Below are 19,263 nucleotides of genomic sequence, written 5' to 3'. Positions count from 1 at the left end.
GTCCTAATATTAACTTGATGAACAAACACTACATTATGCCATTTTCCCGATTTTGACCATATCTCTTTTATCCAATTTTATTGACAATTAAATTATTTCATAAAGTACTGTCACATGATCCTTTTACTAAATGCTCAAAACAATTCTATGAAGTAGGGGTTATGCCAGTATTTGACTGACAGAGAAACTGAGACTTAGAGACTGACTTAATAACATCACAGAGCTCGTAAGTGAAAGAGCCAGGATCCAAACCTAGGTTTTCAGATTCCAAATCCAGTGTACTTAAATTGCCCTCAAAGAGCAGTCCTACCCACCCAACTTCATGTTTTGTATGTCTTAATCACACTGTCTGTATAGACATTCTCTAGCAGTGATACTATCTTTAAGATGTACCAAATATACGTATCTTTTCAAAACATACTTTTTAATACAAAGATATTTTTGCTATCATTTACAACATCTTCATTATATCTTATAAATCATAATTCAGTTTCTTCAGAATCTTTAAGTGCTTCAAGGTCCTTTTCTAGGTTCATAAGAAATGATTTGGAACAGAGTATCTTTTAACTAGAATTTGGCTTATGTTTTCGTAGTCTTCAAAGTCTAGATTAACTTTCTGCCTCATGTAACACACTTGTCTACAAAAGGGTCAATCATGACTTTTTTTTCCTTATAAAAACCCTATGCTGCCATTTATCCAACAGTCACTTAGAGAGGCAGGGATGCTATTCTATTTTACACAATACTAGATTTTCTGAATCTTGATCTTGGACTCATTGGCATTTTGGACCCAAGAGAATTTGGACCCAAGAGAATAGGACCCAAAATCCTCCAAAGAATGGATTTTTCGTTGAAGATGAAGGTTTGAAGTCTGAGAGAATTCTTTTTCAGACTCATCACATTCACAGTTTTTTTCATCTGTATGAATTTTCTGATGTACAGTCAGGTTTTTTCTTTGCCTAAAAACTTTACTACAGTCATTACACCCATATGGTTTCTCTCCTGTGTGGATTCTCTGGTGGCCAACTAAATTCCTCTTAGAAGTAAAAGATTTTCTACACTTTTCACATTCATATGGTTTTTCCCCAGTGTGCATTCTCTGATGTACAACAAGGTTTTTGTTCTGACTAAAGTCTTTTCCACACTCACTACATTTATAAGGTTTTTCTCCAGTATGGATTCTTTGATGGACCATAAGATTTCTACTAGAGGTAAGCACTTTTCTACATACATGACATTCATAGGTTTTTTCTCCACTGTGAATTCTTTGATGCTCAATAAGATTTCTATTGTAAGTAAAGCCCTTCCCACACTCATTACATGCATAAGGCTTCTCACCAGTGTGGATTCTCTGATGGGCTATCAGGTTTGAGCGGTAACTGAAGACTTTCCCACAGTCATTACATTTATAAGATTTTTCTCTTGTGTGAATCCTCTGATGTCCAATGAGGCTTTTCTTCAGAATGAAGCATTTACCACACTCATTACACTCATATGGTTTCTCACCACTGTGGATTCTCTTATGTTCAATGAGGTTTCTGTTAGAACTGAAAGCTCTTCCACATTCATTGCATTCAAAAGGCTTTTCCCCGGTGTGGATTCTCCGATGTACGAGCAGGCTTGAATTGTAACTGAAAGCCTTCCCACAATCCTCACATTTGTAGGCCTTCTCTTGTGTATGGAGCTTCTGATGGACCATGAAACTTTTGCTCATAATGAAGGTTTTCCCGCACTCTCGACATTCATAGGGCTTCTCCCCATTGTGGAGTCTCTCATGGTCAATGAGGTTTCTGTTAGAACCAAAGACTTTGCCACAGTCTTTACATTCATAGAGATTCTCTCCAGTGTGGAACCTCTGATGTAAAATGAGGCTCTTTTTCAGAATGAAAACTTTCCCACATTCATTACATTCGTAGGGCTTCTCCCCATTGTGGAGTCTCTGATGGTCAAAAAGGTAAGCACTCTGAGTGAAGGCTTTCCCACATTCAGTACATTTATAAGGCTTCTCTCTGCTATGCATCCTCTTATGGTCAATGAGACTTGACTTAGAAGTGAAAATCTTCCCACATTTTTTACAACCAAAAGTCTTCTTTTCTGTGTGAACTCTCTGGTGTAGGAGGAGGCTTTTGCTTCGAATGAAAACTTTTCCACATTCTTTACATTTATATGGGTTCTCTGTACTGTGGAGCCGCTGATGGTCAACCAGGTAAGTGGTCTGGGCAAAAGTTTTTCCACATTCATCACATTTATAGGGTTTTTCGCCAGAGTGGATTCTCTGGTGCAGAATGAGGCTCTTCTTCAGAATGAAAGCTTTCTGACACTTGTTACATTTATAAGGTTCTTCTCCTTTGTGGAGCCTCTGGTGATCAATGAGGTAAGCATTCTGAGAAAAAACTTTGCCACACTCATTACATTTATAAGGTCTCTCCCCAGAATGGCGTCTTAGATGTATAATAAGGCCTGAGTGCCTATAGAAGCCCTTTCCACACTCCTTACATTTATAAGGTTTCTCCCCAGTGTGGATTCTCTGATGGTTTAGAAGGTAAGCGCTCTGAGAGAAGGCTTTCCCACATTCATTACATTTATAAGGTTTCTCGCCAGAATGGTTTCGTAAATGCATTAAAAGGCTTGAGCGCTGAATAAAGCCTTTTCCACACTCCTTACATTTATGAGGTTTCTCCCCAGTGTGGATCCTCCGATGATTTATAAGATGGGAGATTTTATTGAAATGTTTACAACACATATCACATTTATACAGCTTCTTTCCTTCAGCACCTATTAAACTTTCAGAAAAAGCTGAATCTGAAGCCAAGCTTTCTTCAAATTCCTTCCACTTTTGGCCTCGTTTTTCTGGCGGAGTCCTTTTTTTCTTGTCTCGTTCACATAGGGAACCTTTCTTCAGTGTATCTCTTTCCCTTGCTTCATTTCTCCACTGACTTGAAAAAATTTGCCATTCACACTCTTCCTCAAAGTCAAGAAGATGCGGAACACCTCCTTGAAATCTTTTTGATATTCCTCTCTGAGAATCTGCTCTTTGAGATATGTTCAACTTGGATGTCACCTCCTCGTTCTCAGTCATGGTCTCCCATTCTGGTAAAAGAAATTAAAAATGCAAATATTACCATATCCCTGTGTCAGCAACAACAAGATCTTCAAAAGACTTTAAAACAACTAGAAGGATACTTTTACATGCACACAAAAAGGAAAAGCTTTTCATTAAATGGGAGTACAAAGCAGAATGCTACACTGACAGAATGTTATAAATGGATTAACACGGAATTCATTCTGAGATACTTCTAAGCTTGTTGACTTCAGGGAGCAGATGGAAACATAGAAAGGATGTTGAATAAACAGATGTAAGAAGAAATAGAGAAGGATCTTAATACAGGTGGTTCACGTATAAGCTCATGAAGCTGGATGGGGCTTATAAAGAACTATCTTTTTTTTTTTTTTTCTTCTTCATGCTAAGAAGATGGAAACTCTCAAAGAAAGAAAATATACCTAAAAACTCTGAAGGCCATCTTTAGCTTTTGAAGAGTCAAGTGCATCAACATTTTTCAATTTCTTGAAAGTAATTAATCTACAGGGAAAAAATCTATTAAAAAGCCACTTAACACCTCGAATTCTTCTTTTAAAATTGAGAAATGAAATTTTAAAAATAATTTCACAAAAAATCAGGTCTACATTAGACTCCATCATGTAGTTATATATAAAAAATACTGAATGAAAAGAAAAAATATAGAGACATTAAAAACTATGAAAACATCTATAAAATAATGAGGCTAAACTAGTTAACCTCTTTATGACTCTAATATTCTCAAATATTTTAAAATATCAAATGATGCATATTTTAAATGTTTTGGAAACTCATTTTCACCATCCAAATGTGAGAAAAATTATGAACTAGTTCCCCAAATTATCTAATAAATAAAATTATATAAATAATAATAACATTATCTTCTATTTGAGTATAAAAACAATATTCTTCTACCTAAATAGAGAGAAAATACATAGGAAAGGAGTGTTAACGGACTGGTTTTACAATTTAAGCAGAATGCTGGTTGAAAGGAAAGTTTTCTTTCTTTAAGGAAGTAGAAGCATTTTAAAAAGTAGAAGTGTTGCAAGTGGTTAAACAGAAATGGAAAATGGTTAAGAAATGAAGGACTCATATATACACTAGCTAATTAGCTGGATAAATGAAATTTTAGTATAGAAATCAGACTATGTGTGGGCCTAATGAGCTTTAAGGGACTTGGGAAAAAAAATATCAGAATGATAGAGGGAGCTGATTATTTTCTGCAATCTTTGGTTAAGCAGGCAAGAAAAAGACAGGATTCCCTACCTCCAATCCTCCCCAGTCCTCTAATCCATGTCCATTCCATTGCTAATTATCTTTCCAATACGTATATTTGATCATATCACTCACCTGCTCAAAACAAACAATGCTTCATTGCCTATAGGTAATGCACAAATGACAAGAACAGCCCAAGAGATGCTATCCTCCACTATCTGTTACTTTTCTGGCTTAACTTCTTATTAGTACCCTTTATGCCTATAGACTCTCAGAGAAGGCAACGGCACCCCACTCCAGTACTCTTGCCTGGAAAATCCCATGGATGGAGGAGCCTGGTAGGCTGCAGTCCATGAGGTCGCTAAGAGTCAGCTACGACTGAACGGCTTCACTTTCACTTTTCACTCTCATGCATTGGAGAAGGAAATAGCAACCCAGTCCAGTGTTCTTGCCTGGAGAATCCCAGGGATGGGGAAGCCTGGTGGGGTGCTGTCTATGGGGTCACACAGAGCTGGACATGACTGAAGTGACTTAGCAGCAGCAGCAGTATGCCTATAGACTCTAGGCATGGAAAACTATGTACAGATGCCCAAACATGTCATGTTTTTGCTTGCTTCCTTATCACTGCCCATGCCCCTTTCTCTTCCTGAATTTGCTCTTCCTCTTCTCAATTTGTTACCTGCCCAAACTTACAGGCTTAAAAACTAAGTACAGAAGTTACCCCCATTGGAATTACCACTGATCTTACAGGAAAAAAAAAAGTTTAAGGGAATACCATGAATGATTCTGTGCCAACTGAGCAACTTAAGATGGAATGGTCAAAAAAAAAAAAAAAATGAAATGACCAAATTTCTAGAAAGACACAATGTACTAAAATTGACTCGGGATGACACAGAAAATCTGAATAGTTCCATAATAAGCAATGAAATACAATCAGTAGACAAAAAACTGCCAACAAAGAAAAGCTCAGACCCAAACTGTTTTACTGATGAATTCTACCAAACATTAAAAGAATGAACACCAATTCTTCACACACTCTTCCAATAAACAAAAAAGGTGGAAACACTTCCCAATTAATTCTATTAGGCCAGTATCACCTACATACTAAAAGCAGACAAAGATATGACAAAACTACAAACAACCATATCTTTATGAATAGAGACATAAGAATCCTCAACAGGGGTTTCCTGGTGGTTCAGTAGTAAAGAATCTGCCTGCCAATACAACAGATATGGGTTCAATTCCTGGTCTGGGAAGATACCACATGCTGCAGAAAAACTAAGCCATAGCTACTGAACCTGTGTTCTAGAGTCCAGGAGTCGCAACAGCTGAAGCCTGCATACCCTAGAGCCTGTGCTTTGCAACAAGAGAAGCCACCACCATAAGCCCGTGAACTGTAACTGAGAGTAGTTCCTGCTCACCACAACTAGAAAAGAGCCCACGCAGCAATGAGGAACCAGCACAGCCAAATAAGTAAAATAAAAGCAAAAAAAAAAAAAAAAAGAATCTCACCAAATATTAGCTGACTCCAGCAACACATAAAAAGAATTCTACACCATGACCAAGTGAGATTTATCACAGGAAGGCAAATATAGGTATAACATCAGATAATCAATTAATGTAATACATCATTGTGCTTAGCACCAAAGAATTGATGCTTTTGAACTGTGGTGTTAGATAAGACTTTTGAGAGTCCCTTGGACTGCAAAAAGATCCAACCAGTCCATCCTCAAGGAGATCAGTCCTGAGTGTTCATTGGAAGGGCTGATGCTAAAGCTGAAACTCCAATACTTTGGCCACCTGATGCGAAGAACTGACTCATTTGAAAAGACCCTGATGCTGGGAAAGATTGAAGGCTAGAGGAGAAGGGGATGACAGAGGAGGTGGTTGTATGGCATCACCGACTCAATGGACATGAGTCTGGGTAAACTCTGGAAGTTGGTGATGGACAGGGAGGCCTGGCATGACACAGTCTATGGGGTTGCAATGAGTTGGGACACGACTGAGCGACTAAACTGAACTGAACTGAAAGAAGCAACCAAAAAACTACCCTAACTAAGTAGGTTCAGCAAGGTTGTAGGATAAATATTAATATACAAAAGCAGTGTATTTCTGTGCCATAGCACTGAACAATAAAAAAAAAGAAAATTAAGAAATCATATTAATATCATCTGGGATTTCACTGGCAGTCCAGTGGTTAGGATTTGGTGTTTTTACTGCTGGGGCTCAGGTTCAACCTCTGGGTGGGGAACTAAGATCCCACAAGTGGTATAGCCCCTTCCCCACAAAAAAGTCACTTACCTCTGTAAATCTTTCTCTAAACCACCCACCTCTCCTCCTACTCTCCCAGTGCTCTCATCATACCAAGCTCCTATGTGCTCCCACACTCATGCATACTTTTATTATATAGCATTTGTTACACTGTATTGTATTTATTTTTGTAAAAGTCTGTCAATTCAACTCGAATGTACTTTAAGGCAGGGATTAAGCTTGATGTGTGAGATACTTAATATTTCTTGAATAAGTGCCTTTAAAATCTATTCCAATTTCTTAAATGAACATTTATAATTCTTTTACATATTGAAGAAGTATGTGCAAGCTATCTGGGAGTTTGCTCTTTTTGGCTTTGCTGGGTCTTCACTGCTGCTTGGACTTTTCTCTAGTCGTAGCAAGCAGGGGCTAATCTCTACTTGCAGTGTGTGGGCTTCTCATTGTGGTGGCTTCTCTTGTTGCAGAGCATGGGCTCTAGGGCATGTGGGCTTCAGTAGCTGTGGCTCCCAGGCTCCAGAGCACAGGCTCAATAGTGATGGCACACTACCTTAGTTGCTCTGCAGCAAATGAGATCTTCCCAGACCAGGGATCAAACCCACATCTTCTGCATTGGCAGATGGATCCTTTACCACAGAGCCAACAGGGAAGCCTTGAAGTCTGCTTTTCTACCAGCTTATCAATGCACAGAAACTGAGTACATAAAACTGTCAAATTTGATAGTGTCACAGTCTACTCCGAGGTCAGAACACCATGGGCTACGTAGTACTTTATCTGAGGAAATTTGGTTGTTCCCAAATTTTAATCATTGTCAATTTTTTGCTGGGACTGTCTTTAGACTTATAACTTATTTTCCCTCTTTCTGAACCATTTCCTTAAGGTATCCTCCTCAAATTAGAACTACTAGGTCAAAGAACATAAGTACTTTGGTATCTGCTTGCCCAAAGCCCCAACAACACTGCAGTTAGAGCATATCTTACTTATTAAAGTTGATTCAAACTTCTCTTTCCTCAAAGAGCTAGAATAAATAAGGAATTCTATTTTATTATTTTTTAAGTTTAACCTTTATTTAGACCCATCTGGAATTTATTTTGGCTTACAGCATAAGCTATGGATCCCTGGTGAGTGTTTTTCATAAAATTAATTAACCCATCAAACATGTTTTAAAATTTCTAAAAAGAAAGATGGGTTCTATAGTAAATCACATTAGAACTATTGAAAATCACTTGGATTAAACAAAAAAGAGAGCAAACAAATTGGATTCCTAGGTCATTCTGCATAAATATAAAAATGAAACAATGAAAATGCCTGAATAAAATACATGTGATTTAAAAAATAGTATTTTATGGAGAAAGACACCATAAAGGAAAATATTGCTGTTTGAAAGATTTTCTAAGACTTAAACTCATAACAAGCACAGAAAGGCAAACAAATAGGAAAATGTACAACATGTGACAAAGGGTTACCAGTTCTAATAAACAAAAGAAATATGTAGAAAGGATATGAATAAACATAAAATAACAATAAACATAATAATACTAATAATCAAAGAAATGAAAAAAAAAATCCCAAAGGATAGGATTGTTCATCTAGCTAGCAAAGATTTAAAAGTGACCAAATCACAAGCACATACAGGGGAAATAGGCCCTCTTGGGCTCTTTGTGTGGATGTATAAATTGGTAGATCACTGATAGAAAGCAGTTTAGGAATATATATCCAAATATCAAATCTACAAAATATTTGACCATCACACCACAGCTGAGATACTAACAGACATACTAAAAGACATATCCTTAGAGATACTAAAAGACATATCCTCATAAATGTAAAAATATACAGTATAAATTACTATGAACAATAAAAAAATTTACTAAGGTTGCTAAGTAAAAAATTAACATATAAAAACTAAATATTTTCATGTATGAAAACTGATCAACTAGAAAATATCAGAAAAGATTCCTATTCCAAAGAGTCAATGTAACCAGAATTATGTAAGATCTACCTGAAGGTACTTTTAAAACAGGCCTGAAACAGACAAAGGCAGCATGAACAAATGTAATGATATATAATGTTCTTGAATAAAAATTCAGTATCATAAAGCTGCCAATGTAAAGAATGATACTCAGACAATGAAATATAAAGCTACCTCCTTCATGGCCTTTTCTAACTCCCAGAAATGGTACTGGTTGCTTTGTCTTCTCCATTTCCATCTCAAGAGACTTACGCCACTCTAATTCCAATTATTTCACTCTGCCTTGTTTATTTTTTCTGTATTCATCTCCCAAATCATGCTACTTAAGGGAAGAATCACATCATTCCCATAGTTGCCATTACAGAGCAGCATGTACATGTTTAATGTTTGTCAGAAACATAAATGACTAACAGGTTTTTAAAAAATACTCTTGTTACTAATCAAAGAAATACACTTCAGAATATATATTATAACTTAAAAAAATTATATTAACAACAATTTAAAAGAGTGGGACTACTCAGCTTCAATGAAGGCAGAGCCAAAGGAGTGGTTCTTGTGTACAGCTGGTAAGAGCAGAGAAGACTGACATCAATATGGAAAGCAATTTGGCAGTAAGAAGCAAGAGCCTTAAAATAATTAATTTAGGCCTAGTGTTCTACTTCTAAAAAATAATGAGAAATTAAAAATAAAAAGAAACATTAGGCATAGAGAAAGAATATTATTATAGTAATTATCTAAAATACAGAAATGGCTAACTAAATTATGATACAAATTATCCAGCCAATATAGATAATATTTGCAAAGAATATGTGAAAATACGAGTTGAGGTAAATGCAAAGAAAGCAAGCTATAAAACTGTACATATTCACAGACACACACTCTCAAAACAATGTAAAAAAAAAAACAAAACAAAAAACTCTCCAATACATAGAAAAAGCCAGAAAGGTAAAATATCAAAATTTTGAGGGTAGTTGTTTGTAAAGAGTTGGTTTGAAAAATTTTTTCCTTCAAGTATTTTTCAAAATAAGTATGCTATGCTATGTTCATAACTACCATAGCAAAAAGTTCCACAAAAGCTGGGACTTCCCTGGTGGTCCAGTGGTTAAGAATCTGCAATTACACTGCAGGGAGTCATAGGGGTGTAAAAAGAAAAAAAAAGAAAATAAACAAAAGCTGATGAAGTAAAGGTACAAATTATGGGAAGAAAGGGTCCTTACCTAAGGAAGTCACATTTCCATAATTCTCCAGCATCACATCCCAGTACAAGGCCCTCTGAACTGGGCTCAAACATGCCCATTCTTCTGAAGTGAAGCATACTGATACCTCCTCAAACATCACCAATTCCTGAAATGACAGGTATGTGTGAGATTATCCATGCCCAGGAAGCTCCTCTACTGAAGGGTTCCTTTCACTTTTGGGGACGAGACATGTTATGAGGGCATGAGGTGGGATATGAGAGAGACACAGGAGATCCCACATGAACTCTGCCCTTCAATAGCAGGGACCTTGATTCAAAGATGGAAGCTGACTGGACACCCAAGCACTAGGATGAGCGAGTGTACGTTTGAGCCACAATTAGGTAGTGCAGATAGGGCCTTTGGAAGAAAAGAGGTAGCAAATCTTACCTGGGGCTGGGCTGTCAAGAGCATGAGAGCCATTAATTGGTTTCTGGGGTTCTCTTCCTGGGAAAGGGCAGAAGCCTCAGGGGCAGGAGAATCTGAAGAAGGAGAAAAAGCTGCATATGAGGTAACTGTCATTCTTGTCCAAATCCAGTAAGTTTATCTTCTATAAAATAGAGTTCAGAAAGACACGTAACAACCAGAACTAGGCAATAATGGCTAGAAAATGACACACAAATCTTTTCTGACCCCCATGTACAGGGCTAGAAAAGTGTAAAAACTAGTAATAAGAATGGATAAAGGGTCAGAGGGACCCAAGCAATGACATGAGGGAGAAAAGAAAAGAATTTGGTATCTTAAGGGACTCATAGAACGGCAGAAGAGGAAGTAGCTATCTGGGAGTAGGGAGGTGAGACCCAGCAAGAGTCCTGAGGATGTCCAAAGCCAGACCCACAGAGTAAGTTACCATGTTGAGGATCCTGGAGCAAGCCAAACACCACTGGGTCAGTAAGAGAATTTGAGCGAATTTCAGCTGATCTGTGGCTGCCAGTGGGTGCATGAGGAAGTGCTATTCCTGGAGTACTCAGACCCTCCTGGAGAGTGTCCTGGTCCTGGACAAAGGCTGGAACCTGGGAACAAGCAGAACGCAATAAGCTGACTCTTCGTGTACCTCCAGCAAATGAACTCACCTAACCACCATGGACCTCTTTCTGCCCATATAGTCTAGAACTGTGAGATGAGAGTGACCCACCTCAAATATGGAGCATCAAAACAGCAGGAAAGCTTTGCCTTGAGAACAATGGAGCTGCCCTCTAGCCCCACTCATGGTACTGGTGACCTTTCCCAGAGGAGACTGAACAGAACGGTAGAAACAGAAGCCAGACCTGGGTGTGGGTTAAGGAGGGAATGGGAAGTAACAAGCAATTAAGAGCTTCAGACTTAATCTACAAGTCTTCAGCTTCAGGTTTAATCTAAAACACTGGGTTCTACTTATTCACAACTTTTCTCATCCCCTCCTGCTCCAATAGAAGGAACACTAGAAGTCTAGACATCTGGTTTTGCTGCTAACTAGATGTCTCACAAAGGCAATGCAGTGAACCTTTTATTGCCTCCATTTTTTATCCCTTGAATGAGAACAATGGCTTAGTGATTAGTAACGAAAAACACAGCTCTAAAATTCCTCATTTTAATGATTAAAACAAACAAGCCCATCCTTGATATCCCTCCCAAATTATATTTCAGACTTTTTATATAGAAATGTTTCTAGTGGGCTCCAGATCGACAGAAAGAGATCTGACACATACTAGAAACCATGTTAAGATCCCAATTTAATAGCCAAGGATATAAAATCTTATCAGAGGCAAATATCTCAACCCAATCTCTTGTCTCACACAGTCCCCAGCAGGGGAACACATGGAGTGGTCTTTCCAGATCTAGAAAGCATCATTCTTGCTCTTCACAACTTTTCATACTCCAGGTTTACAACACCAACCCAAACAGACTTTACAAACAATATATTTGCTTCTGTTTAGAGGAGCTCTTAGGAACATTATGCTCTTCAGATTCTTGAATAAAATTCAGAATTAGCAAGCATCACCCAGGGAGATAAAGCAGAGTCAATGCTCTGTGTTGATTTTGAATTGGTACAAAGATCCCAACCCTAAATCCATTTCTCCAGACAGATATTCTATGATCTGAAGAGCTCATGAACCTGTTTTAATTAGCATAAGGGTTGCTGCTGTGTTACTGTTAATGAAAATCAGAGAATCATTTTCTATCCCAGCCTGTCCTGGGCCTACTCCCCACTTTCCCTTTCTCACTTTTAATGTTGGTCCATCAAGGTCTTTCTGCAGCTCTTCTACCAGGGCCACGGCCTCCTCACCACTCCCGGGCCGATGGATCTGCACCCAGGTCCGTATCTCTCCAGGCAGGATGCTCAGGAATTGCTCCAGCACCAGCAGCTCCAAGATCTGGGCCTTGGTGCGTGCTTCCGGCCTCAGCCACCGGCGACAGAGCTCCCGGAGCCGGCTCAGTGCCTCCTGGGGTCCAGATGTCTCATGATAACGTAACTGTCTAAAGTGCAGGTGGGAGGTCTCCCAAACAGTGGAGCTACTCCCTTGGAAGCTGGTTCCCCACTTCCAGGTATCATCCTTCCCTTTAACAAGGCCCTCTTGTCGCAGAGCATTGTGGGCCCAATTTTCCCTTGTCATTGTTGCCATTTAAGACAGGTTCCTCTCCAGGGTCCCTCAATCCTTGCTTGACTTTTTCCTTAGAGCTTGAAGAACATCATCTATAAGACCTAAAGAAATCATTGTTAAAGTTAACCCAGAGACACAATCAGATTTTCTGCACCCCAATTAGCCCCCAGTAATGAAGAAACCTTGCTGAATGCAGAGTTCTAGATTCTGGGCAGTTTCTCTTTTGACAGAAGCCCCAGCCCAAGGCTCTAGGGACATTAATATTCATGTTATCCAGATCACTGCTGATATCAAAACATGAAATTCCTTTTTTTATTGCCATGAGGCATGTGGGATCTGAGTTCTGCAACAAGGGACTGAACTTGCACCCCCTGAATTGGAAGCCCAGAGTCTTAACAACTGGACCACCATGGAAGTCCAATATCAAATATCCTTTAATCATTATTTTTAAGAGTGTATCAATCCATTCATACTTAAGTAATCCACTGCTGTTGGACATTTAATTATTTATAATTTTCTCCTATTACAAATTAAGCTACAATGACCATCTTTGCTAAAGAATTTTTGGTTACATTTCTACTTATTTCTTCAGGAAAAATCCCCAGAAAAGAAATTGTTTAACAGAAACATAGGAATAGTTTACACTTTTAAGGCTGTAACAGTTACATCACTATCAGTGACAGATCTGAATGCCCCATTAATTTTATTTAACATGTGGACCCTTAAAGTTCATGCTTATAACAGAGCAGAGGAGAGCAAAATAAAATATAATCACAATACAAAGTACAAGTACAATTAACAGGAGGACAAACAAGCACAGTAAAAATTCATGGAAGTAATTTTGGGTTGGGCTTTAAAGAAAAAAAGATCACTGGAATATTAGGAAAGCCATTCCAGGAAGAAACTAATTTCTAAAGCAAGGGAGTGACAACACATATAGCTCTGTTAGAAATGTTCTGTGCAAATCAGAGAAAGGAAGAAAACTCTGAGGTAAGGTTGTAGAACTAGAGTGAAGAGGTAAGTAAACAGAAGCAAATTCTAAAGGCTACTAAGAGGTAGCCAGAGGTACCCCAAGTAGCCAGAGTGGCACTGTCATGCCCATTCCATAGGAACTACACTCAGTATCTCAGCATCAAGCTGCCATGGACTTAACCTGTGTCTGTGAGCATCTGTGCTTTAACCAGTTTTACTTTGTACATCTGTTAGCAAGATGTGTTCTAAGGGAACTGCTCCTTGGCTTTACACCACTTAAGCTTATGAAGGTTTCATAAGAACACTATTTTCAGATATTAGGGGAAACCTGTAGTCTAAGCAAATAAAGTTCTAAAGTATTAGTAGGGATAGAACACTTGAAAAAAGAAACTGAGCAGTTCTTTGGTCACTGATCTGGTGGTGATGGAAAGGAATTTTTAAAAACTATTTATATCCCATGCTCACAGCTAGAAAGAGTACTGTCAAAATTCCAGTTCTTCTCAACTTTATCTATAGAGTCAATGCAACTCCAATAACTCACCAAGCTATTTTGTAGATATCAACAAACTGATTCTAAAGTTCACCTGGAGAGGCTACAGACCCAGAATAACTAACATAATACTGAAGGACTTCCTCCTCAGTATCGTGAAGTTGAGGGACTGACACTACCCAATACTACCCAGAGTTGAGGGACTGACACTACCTAACATCAAGACTTCCTAAAAAGTTACAGTTATGAAGACAGTGCAGTATTGGCAAAGTGCAGACAAATCAATGAAACAGAATGAAAAGTCCAGAAATAGACCCACATGAATAGAGTCAACTGATCTTTGATAGAATTAAGGTAATACGATGGAACAAAGATAGTCTTTTCAGCAAATGGTGCTTTAAGGTAATACGATGGAACAAAGATAGTCTTTTTGGCAAATGGTGTTGGTACAACCAGATATTCACATGCAAAAAAAAAAAAATCAATCTAGACACAAACTTTACAAATTTCACAAAAATTAACCCAAAATGGATCAGAGACCTAAATATAAAATACAGAACTATAAAAATCCTGGAAGATAACCTAGGAGAAAATCTAGATGACCTTGGGCATGGTGACAGCTTTTTAGATACATTCAAAAGGCATGATCCTTGAAAGAAGTAATAGGTAGACTTCATTAAAATTCAAAAATTCTGCTCTGGAAAAAGCAATGTCAAGAATGAGAAGACAACCCGTAGACTGAAAGAAAATACTTGCAAAAGACACAAATACTTGATAAAAGCCTAATATCCTTCCTTTGTATATTTCATACAAAGAACTCTTAAAACTCAACAATTAAGAAAACAAACAACTCAATTAACATATGCCCATGTGGGCTTCTCCGGTGATTTAGTGGTTAAGAATCCACCTGCCAATGCAGGGGACACAGGTTCAATTCTTGGCCCAGGAAGACACCATATGCTGAGGAGCAACTAAGCCCTTGCACCACAACTACAGAGGCCACGCACATAGAGCCCCTCCTCCACAACAAGCCAAGCAACCAAAATGAGAAGTCTGCATACCACAATGAAGAGTAGCTCTGACTTGCCTGAACTAGAGAAAGCCTGAGCACAGCAACAAAGACCCAGCACAGTCAAAAATAAATAAATCTTTTTTTTTTAATGACCCAAAGGGGAATTCCCTGGCAGTCCAGTGATGAGGACTTGTAGCTTCCACTAAAGACCTAAACAAACACCTCGCCAAAGAAGATATACAGATTTCAAATAACTGCATGAAAATATGCTCTGCATCATATATGTCATCAGGGAAATGCAAGTTAAAACAATGAAATACCATTACATACCTATTAGAATGGCCAAAGTCTAGAACACTGGCAACACCAAACGCTGGTGAAGATGTGGGACAACAGAAATTGTCATTCATTGGTAGGAATGCAAAATAGTACAGCCACTATGGAAGACAGTTTGGCCCTTTCTTACAAAACTAAACATACTCTTACCATAAATTCTAGCAATTGTGCTCTTCAGTATTCATCCAAACGAACTGAAGACATATGTCCACACAAAAACCTGCCCGTGGACGTTTTAGCAGCTTTATTCATAACTGTCAACACCAAGAATCAGCCAAGATATTCTTCAATGGGTAAACTGATAAACTGGTACATCCAGATAATAGACTATTATTCAGTGTTAAAAAGAAGCTATCAAGCCATGAAAAAATACAAAGGAAACATAAATGTATGTTACTCAGTGAAAGAAGCTAATCTCAAAGTCCAATATACTTTACAATTCCAACTACATGGCTTCTGGAAAAGGCAAAACTATGAGGGATTTTTTTTAATTGACCTACAGTTGGTATACATGTTAATTTCTGATGTACAGCAAAGTGATTCAATTATACATATACATTTTTTTATATTCTTTTCCATTAAGGTTTATCACAGGATATTGAATACAGTTCCCTAAGTTATACAGTAGAACCATATAGTTCCCTAAGTTATACAGTAGAACCTTGTTGTTTATCCATTCTATAAATACTAGTTTGCATCTGCTAACCCCAAACTCCCACTCTATCCCTCCAGTGGTGGGGGATGTTGATACTGGAGGAGGCTATGCAAGTGTAGGGTCAAGGGAACATATGAGAAATTTCTGTATTTTCTGCTTAATTTTCCTATGAACCTAAAACTGTTCTAAAAAAAATAGGGTCTACAAATAAAACTTGGGGGGAAAAGAGACTTCTAAATAATTTTCTACAGTAAATTATCAGAATTTTATTTACTCTTACTTTGCAGAGATACAAATAAGAAATCCTTAAGCATATATTATGCTTGTTTCTCACAAAAGATTTGTAAGCAAAGGTTAAAAAGAACAAAAGAAGTCTCGGAGGAGCTAAACGATTCACTCAAGGCCACTCAACTAGTTCAGTTATGGGAGCAAATTCTGATCTCAGGGATTCTAACCCCAAAAGTACAAAATAACTGCATCTAAGAAAAGACTTCTGAAACCCAAACAACTATTCCAAAGCAATGGTTTCCAAATAACAGTTCATTAAAACAATAACGATACACAGTCACTCACAGGTTGATAATGACCTTTCTTGCAAAAGACAGCATTTACTCACGTACTTAATGTGAAAATACATTCTCTGAGGCAATGGTGATATGCGTGGCCTAAAAGTTTGCTTCTTAAATACCATTAAATTACAAATTTTTAAATGGGACTTGGTGTGGGGGGGGGGGGATAAACTGGAAGATTGGAAATGACATATACACACTACTATATATAAAAAAGATAACTACTAAAGACATACTGTATGGCAGAGGTAACTCTAGTCAATACTCTGTAACGGCCTATACAGGAAAAGAATCAAGAGTGCATATATGTATAACAGACTCACTTGGCTGTACACCTAAAACTAACATAAAATTGAAAATCAAGTATACGCCAATAAAATTACAAGGAAAAATGGGAATCCATCCTTCAAGGGGAAAAAAAAAAAAAAAGAATTCTGGGAGCCCCTGCTCCAGGGAAATCTCAAGCTGTTTCCAGCATCAGCCTCAGAGAAGACTGAGAAAAAAAGCAGAAAGACTTGAGCTGACAACCTGGCTACTGAGGTCGCTCTTCTCAAAGGGGCAGCACATTCTAGTGACTCGACAGCCAATCCACAGACACAGAGACACAGAGACGCTGTCTTCAGTATATTCCCCAAGCCGCAGCCTAGGCGTCCATCTCAACCAAGCGGTGGAGGGACCGCCCTGAGGGAGAGGAGCAGAGAGGGGCCGGCGAGGGCTGACCTGCCCTGGAGAGCTCAAGCCGCAACCCGGGCCGCCCTCCGCGTTTGCCAACCCGACCCGAGCCCACCCCGCTCACCGGGGTCTCCCGCGGCGGCTCCGGCCTTGGGGACCACCACCTTGGCGCCGGGACGCCAGGAGATGACACGAAAACTGGACGCCACAGCACCTGAAGCCCAGAATAATGGCTGACCCGCGGGTATCGCGACATCCGGTGGCTCACACCACCCCCCAGCTTCGGCTCTCTAGGAAGCCACATCTCTATGGTTCCTAGCTTTCCCAGTGGTGGCAGGAAAGGCGGAGCTCCCGGGCTCTTAGGTCTTCATTCCTCTCAACCAAAGAACAGGTGTGGCTGTATTCCAGAACCCAAGGATGCAGAGGTGAATCACGTGGCCCAGGCCCCCAGGAATCGTGTTGCCTCCTGAAAGAATTGGACCTTTCTGTTTTAATTTGAATTGCAGCTGAGCTTAACAGAGTAATTTCTCGAACGTCTGAATGTCTTCGTGACTGAAATATCCAATCTATTTGTGAACCAGAGCAGTTCTCACCATAAATAACATACGTTACAAATGACTTTCTTGTGAATTGGCTTGCTGCTATTCAGTCGCTAAGTAGCGTTCAACTCTTTGTGACAGCATGAACTTCCCTGTCCTTCACTATCTCCAAGAGTTTGCTCAAAATCATGTCCATTGAGTCGGTGATGCCATCCAAGTATCTCATCCTTTGTTGTCCCCTTCTCCTCATGCCATCAATCCTTCCCAGAATTAGAGTCTTTTCCAATGAGTTGGCTCTTCACATCCGGTGGCCAAAATATTGGAGCTCTTGCCCAAATGATGAGATAATGGAGCTCTGGTGTTAAATGTAAATAAACCTGAAATGAGGATGGAGGGACACTGCCTCCCTGGAATGAGAAAGTCTTTGCAGTTGTCCACCACCCTGAGTAAAGTTAGGTCTGTGTAAAGGGTACTGGAACTCTGCTTCTCTCTTTGATACTTAAATCTTTTAAGTTTGGACTCCTGGAATTGTCACCCTCTATATAAGATGACAGAAAGAGGCTCCAAAAGGGTATTGCAAAAGAGGGAAATGTCACATCCTTGGACCCACAGGAGCCTTTAGGATGGATCACCAAGTGAGGGTCCTTACCTTTGTGCAGGAAAGAATTCAATAGCAAGTCAAAGAAAAGTGAAAGTGTTTTTAGAGAAATTCACACTCCACAGGCCCAAATGTGAACTATCTCGGAAAGTGAGAGCAGCACCAGGGAATGAGGTTGTAGTTTTCATGGGCTAAGTAATTTAATATGCTAACATATGGGAGGAATATTACTACTTCCAGGAATATTGCTATGTCAGGAAGAGGGGGTATTTCCCAGGAGTTGGACCACTGTCCACTTTCTGGCCTTTGATGGTCCATCTCAGAACTGTCATGGCCAAAGAGTGATTTCTGGTATTACAAAAAAGATATAATGAACTAAAGGTCCATGACCAGACTTCTCAAAACAACCTTGGTTTCAGCTGGTTCCAGTCAGTCTTTATCAAACCCCAGCAACTGCACCCCCATCTTCATTTATCCAGCATTTGTTTCCTGCCTCTTTCTCTCCTGTCTCAAGGGCAAAGGCCATGACTATGTTGCAGGATGGCAGACCCCTTCCAGGGCCCGAAACCGGGCTCTTGTCTAACACTCAGAAATGAATTGTCCGAGGTAGACACGTCTGCTAACAAAGCAAGAGATTTTATTGGGAAAGGGCACCCAGGTGGAGAGCAGTAGGGTAAGGGAACCCAGGAGAACTGCTCTGATGCATGGCTCACAGTCTCAGGTTTTATGGTGATGGGATTAGTTTCCAGGTGGTCTTTGGCCAATCATTCTAATTCAGAGTCTTTCCTGGTGGCGCACGCATCGCTCTGCCAAGATGGATGCTAGTGGGAGGGATTCTGGGAAGTGGACGGGCACGCGGAGTCTCCTTTCAACCTTTCCCAAACTCTTCTGGTTGGTGGTGGCTTATTAGTTCCGTATTCCTAATCAGGATCTCCTGTCATAAAACAACTCATGCAAATAGTTACTATGGTGCCTGGCCAGGGTGGATGGTTTCAATCAGTGTGCTTCCCCTAACAACTATATGGATTCCACATACACTTAGCACCTAGCACAAAGCCACAGTAGGTGCTAG

The 19,263-nt window shown here is 39.3% G+C and overlaps 1 protein-coding gene across 3 annotated transcripts; it reads right to left on the bottom strand.

The window, feature by feature from the left end:
• Positions 1-405: 405 nt before the first annotated feature.
• LOC102408916 (zinc finger protein 197) lies at positions 406-17,333 on the bottom strand. Of its 3 annotated transcripts, XM_025272523.3 has the most exons (7): positions 17,179-17,300; positions 15,309-15,509; positions 11,971-12,449; positions 10,617-10,779; positions 10,157-10,248; positions 9,749-9,875; positions 406-3,090 (listed from the first exon to the last, which is right to left on the bottom strand). In XM_025272523.3, exons 3-7 carry the CDS (start codon positions 12,367-12,369, stop codon positions 746-748), a joined length of 3,126 nt encoding a protein of 1,041 aa, XP_025128308.2. In that variant the 5' UTR covers positions 12,370-12,449; positions 15,309-15,509; positions 17,179-17,300; the 3' UTR covers positions 406-745. The 3 variants fall into 3 exon arrangements, with proteins under 3 accessions (XP_025128308.2, XP_044789875.1, XP_044789876.1); XM_044933940.2 differs by lacking the exon at positions 15,309-15,509 and having other exon boundaries at positions 17,179-17,333; XM_044933941.2 differs by lacking the exons at positions 15,309-15,509; positions 17,179-17,300 and adding an exon at positions 10,902-11,034 and having other exon boundaries at positions 11,971-12,102.
• Positions 17,334-19,263: the final 1,930 nt, after the last annotated feature.

The sequence above is a fragment of the Bubalus bubalis genome, chromosome 21 (genome assembly GCF_019923935.1).
Source record: "Bubalus bubalis isolate 160015118507 breed Murrah chromosome 21, NDDB_SH_1, whole genome shotgun sequence".
NCBI classification, from domain to species: Eukaryota; Metazoa; Chordata; class Mammalia; order Artiodactyla; family Bovidae; genus Bubalus; species Bubalus bubalis.
The sequence above is the reverse complement of the archived record's forward strand: the minus strand, read 5'-3'. Positions and strand labels throughout refer to the sequence as shown.